We start from the raw sequence: 13,071 nt of genomic DNA, 5'->3' as shown, positions 1-13,071 counted from the left end.
CCACAATATATTCACTAAATAGTTACAACTGCAAATCATCGCAGAAGAAATCTAATTTGGGGCAATGAACTGCCTTTAATCTTTTAAATACTGCACAAGTTAAAGCACATCACACTCAAGCCTGTTCCCATCGTATCACAGGAGTAGATTGGTATCTGCATATCCAGCAACTGCTTAGATAAGAGATTCACTGGAAACTCACTCCCAAAAGAACATGGATGCAAAGCAGGCAGTAAACAGCTACTGCAGCCTGAGGATGCTTCTGTTAACTTGCTTCCAATTTAAATTATGTAAGGATTAACGTGGGCCCAAATTCTGCAGGAAGGGGGCAAGAGGCACTAAAAAAAGGAACTACAGAGAGAGAGAATTCAGGAGTGGCATACACACAGACACTCTTCTTTTGGTGTCTATAAGATTTGGCCTTAGAGCTGGACATCTTATACAGATATAATTACCATCCCGAATCATCACACTGCCTTTCTCAGAAGGGATCATTACGTCTCTTGCTTCAGGCTTTAAACCTCTTACTATCAGAAGCTGATTTGTTTCCTTCTCTAATGTACCTGGGACTGGTTACTGTCAAGGAAAGGCCCTGAGGTCTGACCCTGTATGCCTATATTTCTTTATCTTTTCTACTCCAAGATATCCCACTCCCCCACTGTGCTCTTCCAGGCGCAGCTGCTTTTGCTATTTAGGGAATAAAGGAAAGTTGATCGAGGAGATACTGGCACAACTGGGTAGTATGCAGTATCCGTCTAGTATTTAGGAAAAAGCAATGCACAGCCCCCAAAAGACGAAAGCCTGTCTCCACACACTTCTCAACCACTCAGATCTGCCTTCCCCTCAGGAGCATCACCAAGGAAAGCTGCAGTGTAAAGCTGCTGCCTCACCTCTGCAGCTGAACAGCAAGGGGACCCGATGAGAATGCAGGGAGCTGTGCCCTTCTGCTCAGGACAGCAGGCAGGCAGCACAGCCAGGGGTGTAGATCACCATTGACAAGGGTGACAACATATTTTCATCATTACACGATAAAACTTGGGGGGGGGGGGGAAACCTAACAAAAAAATACCAACCCTGAGCTGCCCAAATCTTCTCAGGAGCAGTGATGATTTAGTGTATGTTAATTCCACAGAGTTCTCTGCAGTCTCTTCATTAAATGTGTGTATAAATACGTATTTATTTTTTAATTCTATCATTCTCCCCCTCTCCCCCCCCCCCCCCCCGTTTTTTTTTATTATTTTAATGATGCAGGAGAGCCATGTCTGGTACTGAGAAAACTTTGTGACATTCCACTGAAAAGTAAAGTTCCCCAATCTTGCATTTTCTGCTGATAGCCAGCCCATCATTTGCAACAAAAGCAGTGATTTGAGCTTTGCATTTTACTGGTCTCACAGATCACACCAGTGAAGTCAAAGTTATCTACCCCAGCTATACAGCATTATCTTTTAACTTAATGGAAGTGAAAGAGAAGCCTGTGCTCATTACCCAGAGGATGCAATTATTACTTCCTCTCGATATTGTTGCTAGTCAAGGATAAAATCCAGGATATGACCTTTTCATTAAGCGTCAAGTCAAAATCCACCTGGGACAGCCTAGGGAGGCTACCCTCATCTTTTCACTCAGTAATCCAGAGCAAAAGCTCTTGTTGCAGAAAGGAGTCCTTGCAAAGGATCAGCATTTACTAGATGTTTCCTTAAACTGATCAATAGATGAAACCCAAAAAGCCTTCTCTCTCCTGCATGATCCCACTGCAAAAAAAAAACATCACTAATTTGCTGCCTCAACCCACTCCGAAATAACATTCTCTATCTGGACACAGTGTGTGGTCACAAAAAAGATGATAAACTGTGAATATCAGTGATAAAATGTATTAGCACAGGAAAAAAATCTTCAACAGATATCTTAACTCCAAGAGAAGAGTGGTGTTGAATTCCTTATATTGTTTTGTTTTGTTATGACAATAATAACATGCCTTTCAAAGTTCATACAGGGAGACACAGTGCCAAAAGGCAAATACTTACAACACAAGAGCACTTGGTGCATTTATTTCCTTCAGGCCTAAATTCTTCTCCTTCATTGTAATGTCTCCCTTCAAATATACAACCTGGAAAACAGTATTTGAATAAGTTTAGCTCAGGATAGCGCACTGCCTTTTTACTGCAACACACCCTTTCACAGGACAATATGAAAAGTAAATCACACATGTTCTCTGGGACAAATCACTCCAGAAGCCTTTACAAAGGCCTTGAGAATCCCAAAATGTAGTTTTGGGGAAGCATTTTTCTACAGCAGACAAATCTGTACCAATGAAGTTGAGGCTAAGTGAAGTCTTCCATTTAAAAGCAGCTTTGAAACATTTTCATAAACTGTTTACTTGTTCTCATTGCTTGTTCTTAGCCCCTGAGTTCATGCTAGATATTGGCAGATATTTAAAAAATTAGTGTAATAAACTCATTATACCACAATGGAAGCAGCACTTGCCTATAAGATTTCTATTCGAATCAAATTAGCAATAAAACCAGGTTAATTTGCTACTGCTTCACAAAGGCAATACATTCACATCATCTCTCAAAAAATCAAACTTTCTTTTAGGATTACTCTTAAATTTCCTCTCCAATCAAAATTCCGATCATCAGCCAGGAAAAAAACAGCTGACTGACTCTCTGAAAAATATTGTAAAGACATGCAGCCATTGCCAGAGGCTACATGTTCTCTACTAAAAATATTAAGCATTCTCTTGTGTCATGGAGCTTATTACATGAGCCAGTGGCCCGTATTTTGGTAACTAGTAAAGTTTAAAAGCAGAGTTCAATCAACCTCCCAGGTAATACTTATTACCATTACAAAAACAGTTGCATGCATGGAGCAGCATCTCCCCATGGAATATCTCACCTGGACACACGGGGCAACACATCCCCACAACTCTGGATGGGTTTTTGCAATGAACAACACACTGTACCTCCGACTCTATTATCACTCCCTCCTGCAAAAGAGCAGATCACATATGTTCATTGTTACTGTTGTGGTTGCTTTAAGAAGCTAAAATTCACAGTTATAAACAGTGCAGCAGGGCAAACGCTGTGGAGAGCTGGGTGTCAAAGGCCCTTTGCTTTCTGTGCCTGCTGCCTGGTATCAGGATGCAAGTTAATCCACAGCCAAAAGATTCGAGTCTCCCTGTCTCCAGATGCAGGATTTGCCTTAAAATGCATCAGGTAAGAAAGGAAGCACCTTTTCAGGAGAAGGAATCCTCCTTTATCAGGCATCCTTAGCCTTAGCAATCTGCCATGCAGCTTTGGTGGAACCAGACACAAGGTATTCTCCCCCTCTCCCCTCAGAGGAAAAAGACTTAGCAGATAAAAGCATCTTGTTGTAGAGGTGAGATGCTTGTCTTTGATGCTTCTCCTGATAAGTATTAGTAAATTAACATTTCCTGTACTACTTGTTCAAGGAGTCAAAGTCCTTTTTAACAAACCTGGGGGTGAGGATCTGTGTATAAGAACGTTGCTATGCTTTTGTTAACGGGGCAAAAACTGAAGAAAAAAAATTTGACTGTGGGTTTCTCTTGAAGGGCATTTCCAGGTATGCAGACAAAATACACACAGAAGCATTGAATTACTAAAACAATAATTTGTATTTCAGAAAATACCTAATGCGCTGAGAAAAGAGGAGTTATTGCAAGGTCAAAACAGAAGGAAATGGCACAGCCAAGTACCACTTTTTCAGCATCGTTTGGGTCTCAGAGTACTCAGCTCATGTACAACCTACAATTCTGGATGTCTGGATAGTGGGTCACTTCTGAATGGATTTCAGCTGCTTTAAATGCAAAGTGCTTATCGCGCTTTGAGAATAAAATATTTTGGGTTATTGGAACTGGATAAAAAAGGCTCTGAGTTTTATAGAAAAGCTCATGACTCAGTTACTGGGGTACTTATGACATGCTTACCTGGCACTGGTATGTAATACAGGGATTGCTAGGGAGGTGCCATCTCATAGAGCTGTTGTATGTCTTTCCTCCAAAATTGCAGTCTGGAGGGAGAGACAGAAGCACACGTAAGTCCAGCTGAATGCAGCAATTCCTGGAAGACTGCTGCTGAGGATCATAAAGCAGCATCCTTAATGTGCCCCGTTCTCTGCTTGGGGTTACTAGAAGAGGCAGAGCTGACGAGCAGGATTGTGCCATGTCAGGTCTGACAGCAGTCTCCTGGATGTTTGCTCCTAGTGCTCAACTAGCCAGGCTGCTGACAAACTGTAACCATTCCAAATAAACCAAAATCAGCAGCAATTTGCCTAAAAATGTGTGTTGCTGGTAATTCAGTGGCCTGTTCACGAGCAGCCTGTACTCTCCCCCTGCACCAGAGGAGAGAGAATGAGAGAAGAGCCAAAAATATCAATCATCCAGTCTGTCCCCAGCCATTACCAAATCCCCCAGGAGAGCTCTTCAGACAGTGCAGCTCAGAATGGATGCAATGACATCGGCAGCACTCCCCCTTCTTTTTGCCTTTCCACTTTTGTGACATGAGACCAACATCCATGTAAACTAAATGTGGGTGGTGAGTAGGAACATTCTAGAGCCCCACAGGGTTTAGCTTGGTATGACTTTCTGTGTTACACTGCAACTTCATTAACAGCAAAGATGTTGGTTCACCCACAGACAGCTTCTGTGCACATTTTTTTTAATGCAAAATGAAGTTTTGTTGAAGCCTTTTGAAAAAAAAAAAATCTCATTTTTGATTACGAGATCCTCTTAGTTTCCTTCTCACTCTTTTCACTGTTCTCTGCTATTTTGCAAAAGAGAAAAAAATAAAAGAGAGAGAGAGAGAGAGAAATAGAAGAAATAATAAAATAGAAGACTTATTAAGTGGAAATAAAGTATTTGTTAAGAAAAACTTTGTTTATCAGTGTAAAATTGTACCAATTAAAAATTAATTATTTGGAGAGACAAAGTGAATATGACCAAAAATTTTAAAAGCAGCACTTAACCCAATTCCTACAGAAAAAAAAAAAAAAGCCCATCTTCCTTTTACTGCTGCAAGGGTTTTTTCTTAGTCTACTTTATTGAAAATAGGCTTGATCAAAGAGCCCGAGAAACAAACAGAAGTCCTGACTGGACTGTGACAGTCCAGACACAGAATCATCAAGCACAAAAATAAGATCAGTCAAATGATGCCACAAAGCCATATACCTACCCACACCTCAGCAAATATTCTACCAGTCACCATCTGATGTGCAGGGTGCCCTGTCCTGAACTGCTTTGGGCTACATTTTGCACCCTTCTGAAAACAAAGACAAGTTATCAGGCCTACACCAGTAGATCTTCTACCCCAGTGTTTAAGAAAACTTCAGGGTAACAGCTCTGAATGGCTGAGGAGCTTAAAATACCAGGAAAATCATTTTGTATCCAAACCAAAATTGAAAGGAAACCTGGTGTGTGCAGATTATTTACAAACTCATTGACTACCTCCAGTTAAGATCTTAAATGAAAGAAGGCTTGTACTGCAGTATTTGCAGCATTCGGAAGCTCTTCTATGCTAAGTAAAGATCAAAACAAGAGAATTCTGAAGGTGATTTGGCAATTTCACTAGCTTAAGTTGAAACCAGTATATTTTTAAATGGGTTGATCACCAGTCTTAAGAACTGGCTGTGATAACTCAATCCTTGACAAATACTGAAATACAGCTCTCAATCACTTTTTTCTCCCCACTGCCTACAAAGTGATTTTGAATAATCAAGTGTTTACATTCTCAGTATATTAATAAAGCTCTGTGTGAGAACTTGGAAGTCAATGTCAAATGAGGAACTTGAAGTCCTGTACATTTCTTAAGCATTATAAAGTCCCATTCTGAAAAATATCATTTTTATATTGATATTTGGACAAAGAAAAAACAAATGACCACGATACGTACGGTATTTTGTCATAATCTTACTGCCCAGCACAAACCCTGACAAAAGCAAAGCATTTTAGCAGCCTCTACTTGCAGAAAACGGGCCATACTGGGATTCTGAGTGCAATTCAAAGAAGTTTAAATACATGCCTGCCCTCTAAGCACTCAAAATGGAACAAGTTGTGCTGCTGAACATCCATGCATGTTTTACCATATAGGTCTGGACTCTTCAGCGCCACGCAGAGCAATGGCTCAGCTTGGAACCTACTTTTGACTGCAAAATAACTAGCATATTTGCTCACCACTCATGTTTTTTAATGTAAAGTGTTTCCTCTGTAAGAAAGTTAATGACCATGGGCTAACCTGTATGTGCAGATGTGCAAATTAAACCAAAATTTTCAGTTTAAGGATTAGTCTGGCCAAAATCTCAAAGGCAGTCCAAGAAGCACCAGCAATTGTCTCTGTATAAAGCAGTAAGATGGGAGCCAAGCTCTCACCATCCGTCAGCCACATGCTCTGGTGACACAAGGGGTTTGTTAACAGCACTTGTTGACAGCACAACAAATGTCACGATGGGAGGGAGAGCTTGAAGGTAGCCAAAGTAAAATTCTGAAAGAGAAACCAGAATGGGTAAGCTCTTAAGAAGAGCTAGAAGTATGGACTGCTCCCAAACATTGGCACAGGCCAGGAAGTTGAATGAAAAACTTAATCATGTAAGCACCAAAGCTATGCCCACCATCCCTTCTTCAAAATGGAAAGAAAACAAAGCCTACATATCAGCCAGTTTCTGTGATCCTCACTTTCGGTGAACAAATCTCTCATTTGACATCTGAATACATATACCTGGAGCCACTTAATGACAGCATGGAAGCCTATGAGCCTCATTCAAATTCAGCTAGGTGAAACCTTCCTGCCTTAATGTGCCAGCTTGATTTAGCCATCCTGGCTTACCCATGGTTAAAAGTCTACCACCAAATTTGGTTGGTAAAGCAGCAGTCACTGGATGATTCATGTTCAGAGACCTCAGTGGAGGTGCTGATGCCTATTTCTACACCAGTGTATGTCCTAACATACTTCAAGTTCCTAAAAACCATTTAAATTCCCTTTGGAAATATTATTCCATTAAGTTACCGTCTCCATTCTCCATCTGAAAGGGAGAGTGGGAGAAAATAATAAATCAAGAAAGACCAGAGCCTAGCACAATCACTTGAATGCTAAGCACTTACCTCAGACTGAACGCACACTTAAAACCATTGGAAGAAATAGAGAGATTTTCAAGAGAGGAACCCCAAAAGCTCATGAGAAGAGATTCCAGTTAGTCCACTGTGAGCCAGTAATTTAATTCTCATTACTTACAACCCACCAGTAAAACCTTGAGGATTCCTGTAGGAGGACATTAAATATCACTGTCTGTATCCATTTTAACGGAGCTAATGTGTTTCACGTCAGTCAAGAAGTGTGACCTAATTTTTTAGTCTTTCCTGCTTCTTTCTTTTGGAATGGCTGGTGTTTTATTAATGTAATATATTAACTTGAAGTTAGTTGTAGGTTTTGTTCCTATTACCACCTTCAGTCCAAATAGTTCAGATAAGTCCTAGATAAACATGCAAGCTGAAGGTTGCTTATCTGAACCAAACCAAACCACCAAACACTTTGAAGTTGTTCAATTGTGATATATGCAGTGAAAACTGCTAATTACTTTACAATGACTTAATAAAGGCAAAATGATCTTCTAGACTTGAGTCATTCCTGTACAATAAATTACCATAAAATAATTCTAATTCTAAAACTTAATCTCTTCTAATTTATTAATTTATCTGTTCTGGTTCAATGTTGTACACACCTTCTTTGAGCACCCTGCTTTCAAACATTATGGAACCAATCTTTGGCTGATTTAATTTGAAAGAGAGCAATTTAATACCAAATAAGCACTCACCCAGATTTGGACTGAAGTAACAAAAGATGCAAATTACAGCAGATTTCACTAATGGCATGTGGGCAAGCTGACAATCAGGAAGCCATTTATCATCCCAGATCCTGCAACATTTTTAAATGACCCTTCTTTCTTCCCTAAACACCCAAGTACAGAGCAGTATCCTGAAAAGAGGGAAACTGACTGGAGAAGATAGGTTAGTAGTGCTAAAACTCAACCCGTGTCCTCAGAAGTTCATTAAAAATAAGTTTTTGTTACTCAATTTGACATTGCCTAATAAGATTCCAGAAGGGAGTTTTGCTTATTTTAGGCTAATGAGAATTTTATAGACAAGTCATTTCCGTATTCTTGGAAGACAAAATGATAGAGTATAATAGACTGGCTCCCCATTTCCCATTTCTTCAGCATTTTTCTTCTCCTATTAGTCTTTTTCTTGCTTTCCCTCTACTTTCTACTTGAAAAAGTAACCTCTCTATTGACATGGAAAATAAACATCAGGAAAAAGAAAACAGCCAGTAGACATGTTTTATTTAGTTTTTGATAAATTAATCCTCAGGGAGGATCCAGGCATGCTAACACTAAATACCAGTTCTAGCCAAGCAAAAAAAAAAAAAAAAAAAAAAGGGAAAAAAAATAAAACAAAAAATAACTTGTACATTGTGTAGTATTAAATCTGCTGGCAAAAATATGAGAAGTCTGAATCACATATATACTTACTAGAAAATACATTTTCACATGTCTTAACAATGGCAAAGCCACTGACAGCTACTAGAAAATAAAACTTCATATTGGGTAATCCTGGTCTTCTTTCATCAACACAGAAGTAGAGAAATATATACAAAATCTCTCAAGCTTATTAAGTCATTCTCTAAACAGTGAAAATCCAACTCTTTCCCCTCTAACTGTGTACAATCAAACCTATTTGCAGCTGAGCCACTGCAATCATCATGACCAAGAGATATGAGAGGCAGGGGCCATACAAAGGGCATTCAACACAGTGGAGTAAAATGGCCATGGGAGAGAGCTATGCCGGGACCACAGTGCTCACAAAGCATATGATGCAATCCAGCTCATGTTCACTGAACAAATAACAGCAGAAAGCAAGACACCACCCCCTCCCAGTGCTTTGGTTTTGCTCTCCACTGGAACTCAATTTTGCCTTTCCAAATGTCTCCTGTTTCACCTATATATGGGGGGTAGGGAAAAGTCATTATGTGGGGTCCATAAGAACCTTAAAATCTAAAATACTGTATAGTTAGATCTGCCACTGATTCCTGTTCTGATACCTAATGTGCTAGCCAAGGCTGACAACTGGAGAACCGTGACCTCCTATGGCTGTGAGGAGTGTGATGAACAATGGCAGCATTTATTCCTGCTTTTTCTCACACCAGAAATATCATTCACAATCAGTACATCTTACAATTTCAAAATTCTTATTCCGGTTGTAGGTCTATTAAAGTGTTTATCATATTGTTCCAGAGCAATGTTACATGGGAAAGCAGCACTGGAAAGCCTCCAATAGTCTTGAATTTTCTTCTACTTTGCTGCACTGGACATGATGCCCACACACGTGGTACCAGTGCATCTGTGTATCATCACAGACAGCTCATACTATTTTCTAATACAAGAATTCTGAACAACTTCTCTATGATTGCTAAGGTCTGGGTATCTGGTGTTTGACTGCAAAAGTATTTATGATAACATGGCAACACTGTGCATAAAAAATATTCTTACATAAATAGAAAATTAAAGTAATCAAGTGAACAAGAAAATCTAAAACGTAAGGCACTATATTGAGGCCACAGTATACAGCAGATACCAAAGGGATATGTGGTAAGACTTTCATAAAAGAATTAACTCACAGGAGGTGCTGATGATACAGAGACCTTTTCTTAGGCATAGCCAGAAGTAACAAAAGCTGACACCATGAAGGGATGATACTATCCTTAGCAGCAACCTGTCACTGCTACAAAATCCCTGCCTTTACTTGAAATACAAAGTTAAAAACTGAATGAATGTTGAGATTAACTTGAACCCTAGTCTCAAGAAACTGGCCTCCTAGCTCAGAACTGCAGCACATTAGTGCTGAGAGACTGAGAAACAGTGAAAAAAGTCAGCCAAAGAGTCAGACTTCATAGGTCTCCAAACCATCTCTTTCCACATTCAATTTCAGACAGATGCCAGGATTAGATGATTCAAATGAAGGTGAAAAGGTTTTTAGTAAGGCAATATACAATTATCTTCCCACCCCATAACCTTCCATCTACCCATATCTCTAAGAGTTTGCCCTAAAGAATATAAGGATGGGCTGCATGTTATAGTGCCCATCAATACCTCCACACAAAATTCCCCACCAAACTGGTGGCACCAAATTATCTATTTCATTCTGGGAATATTCACAAGCAAACCAAGTGCTGATTGTAAGGCTCCTGCAAGGCATGAGTAAAGTAGTCACAATAGCAATAAACTCATAATCTCACTCTAACTTCTTTGCAAGCCAGCCTTGGTAGAGGAAATTAGTTCAATCATAAAATATGATATCCTTTCCAAGAATGTACAATTAACTGTGATAGCTTTGGATATTCAATATTCTAAAGAACTAGCCTTGCCCTTGCATGAGCTGTGATTTCATTCACTGGTAGACTCCTAATAAATGGAGAACAGCTTGTGAAATTCTAACTTCATTGATTAAAACAAAAAGAAAAAAGGAAGAAAGAAAAAAGGAAGTAAGAAAGAATGAAAAAACAGTAACTCTCAGAAGTTAAAAAACACAGAGAAAGCAAAATTGCTTGTAGGAATTGAAAGAAATTTCAGAATGGCAAATGATACATATGACAAATACCCACTGATTTGCCCTTTGTAAATCCATGGAATATTCATATTCTTAGGATAAAAGTAGGGTATGGCGCACAATTTTAGAAATGCAAACTTTATACAGCCCTGAGCTGGTAATACTTCTTCGCAGAGCAAACAACTTATTATTGGAGGTGCAGAGAGCTCTATATCCAAGTGACACGTCTCCAACCAACTAAATAAGAAAATGCTGCCAAATCTATTTCTATAATCTCAGTGATCTCATGTGTTTTCATTAAGCATATTAAATAAAATGAAAGATGAAAAGTGGCCCATTTGTCCTACTCTAAAGTAATAAGAGGGCTTAATTTTTTTCATACTTTCAAAATGAATAGTATGCTAGAGGTGTATGGTATGTTTTATAAACTCCAGTAAGTATCTGTCAGAAGAGTAATCTCACTGAAAGTTTTCTCTATTATGCTGGGTTGTTTACATTCTGCTTGCAGCAGGGAGCCATAATCACAGGTCTACATTTCTCTGTTCCAGACTTTGCACAAACACACAGTAAGAGAGGAGCCCTGCCCCACTGACTTCACTATCCAGGGTCCTCTGTGCTGAGAGTTGGGATCAGTGTTAAAATACATTGCTGGTCTGAAGGATTAAAATATTAAGTAAAGCCAAATCTCTTAATGTGTTAGGGACAAAATGTTTCCATCACCGTGAACGTTGTTCTATTTTTCTTTCTGATTGCAAAAGCTGTACTTGCTGCTGTTTTCTTTCTCCTTTTCGTTTAAGCACAGAAAGTGCTAAAAATTGTCTAAGTAGCATAAAGATTCCAAAGCAGGAGCAAAGGACTTATGCTCAGTATGAAGTCATTTGCAGAAGAAATTCTCTGCAATTCAGGCTCCCCAGTGAGCAAAGCTCTAAACATGGGAACTCAGCTGGATGCACCACTGCAGGCATACAGTATTTCTTAATTCCAGTATGGTTTATGCTATCAGAAATACTGGGCATACATACCCAGCTTTCATGCCTTCCCCACAGCAGCATAAAATATCCTGGCAGCAGTGTCACAAATGACTCATGAGTGGTGGTTTCCATTCTGGAAACATACTCTTTGGTTTTGATGTTATCCTCCTGTATTCAGTGACAGCAGCCACCCATTCATTCACTCATTCATTCATTCATTTCTTCACAAGTTATGAAGACCTGAAGCTATCTGAGGGAGCTGGCAATAGCCCATAAAGCCTGATTAAGCCTTTCTAGGCTATGGGAATTATGCCAAGGGGAAAAAAAAAAAAAAAAAAGCCATCAGATTCTGGTGTGTCTTTTTTTTTTTTTTTTTTTTTTCTTTTGTAACATTTTGTTCGTGTTTAGAAGAAATGCAACCAGCAAAAATCACAGCTTCCCTTTTCCTGCCTGCATTCCCTATGGGCGTTCTGGCAGTCTGACAAAGTAGTAACTGAGAACAAACGCTGCAGGGTCAATCCCAGCTGCAGCTGAACTCCGCACTGAGAGTTCTGGGGATCTACAAGGACAGCAAAGGGAGCTGATGGAACACCAAAGAGGGCTGAAGAGCCTCACAGCCAGGCTGTGTGTACATCCTTCATTCCCCAAATGCTTCCCATAGGACACTTGTTTTAGATTTTTGCACAGAATAGAAAGGGAATTCTAGCAGCATTCAGAAGAGCAGGAAAGCAAGCAGCTTCCCCAGAGAGCTGGTTCCATCTGTCTTTCTATGGCATGAGAACATCCCAGTGAAAATGCATGGCATCGAGACTGATGCAGTTACACAAGAGACTGATGCAGTTACACAAGTGCATAGTTAGCTTTACCTTTTGCTTTACCTTTCTGAAAGAAAAAAGTATTCAGTAGTTCAGCATTCCCTTTTCAAGATTAGGCCCTCAAAAGCCCTTTATTTTTTTTCCTTTAATTCCAAAATTTAAACCTGCCCATGCATCTTAAGTACATAGAAACTGCTGTCTAGAATCAGACTGAGCATCCTTCCAGCCAAGTGCCTCCTTTCTGATGGCATCAATTTCCTCTGCCGTTTTGTCACCAGTTACCAATGTCCTAAGAACCTTATGCAGCTCCTCACAGCCAGCTGTGCACTACAGTATCAGCAATCTTTCTGTTACTTCAGGCTCTGCTAGATCATTTTGAGCATCCTGACAAGTTGAGAACTTTGAAGAAACTGCTGGTAACCCTTTTTCATTACAAAAGCAATCACTCACTGTCTCCATCTGTCTTTTATTTGCTAATGAGAAATATTTATCTACAAACTTGGGGCTGCTGTAGGAGAATTTGGTGAGAAATCTTGTTGGATGCCCAATAGAAATGCAGGAAGATAACAGCCAGATCGCTGTGTTTGTATACTTAACTGAGCCCTTCAAAAGACTCCAACAGTTTTATAAGACAGTGTTATTCCCACTCAGTTACCTGCCTCTTAATTCGATTTTTTTA

General features: G+C 39.6%; 1 protein-coding gene across 4 annotated transcripts in view; it reads right to left on the bottom strand.

Moving 5' to 3' along the window:
• BMPER (BMP binding endothelial regulator) overlaps positions 1-13,071 on the bottom strand; it is a 144,862-nt gene that overhangs the window by 106,916 nt on the left and 24,875 nt on the right. For all 4 annotated transcript variants that reach the window (XM_090142283.1, XM_031608358.2, XM_090142282.1 and 1 more), the window contains 3 exons: positions 3,944-4,026; positions 2,893-2,983; positions 2,022-2,104 (listed from right to left, as the gene is read on the bottom strand). In XM_090142283.1, coding sequence (XP_089998409.1) covers positions 2,022-2,104; positions 2,893-2,983; positions 3,944-4,026 — 257 coding nt within the window. The remainder of the gene's footprint in view (positions 1-2,021; positions 2,105-2,892; positions 2,984-3,943; positions 4,027-13,071) is intronic.

Source organism: Phasianus colchicus, chromosome 6, assembly GCF_987193195.1.
Source record: "Phasianus colchicus chromosome 6, bPhaCol1.hap1.1, whole genome shotgun sequence".
Lineage (NCBI taxonomy): Eukaryota > Metazoa > Chordata > Aves > Galliformes > Phasianidae > Phasianus > Phasianus colchicus.
This window is presented reverse-complemented; position numbering and strand designations above follow the sequence as displayed.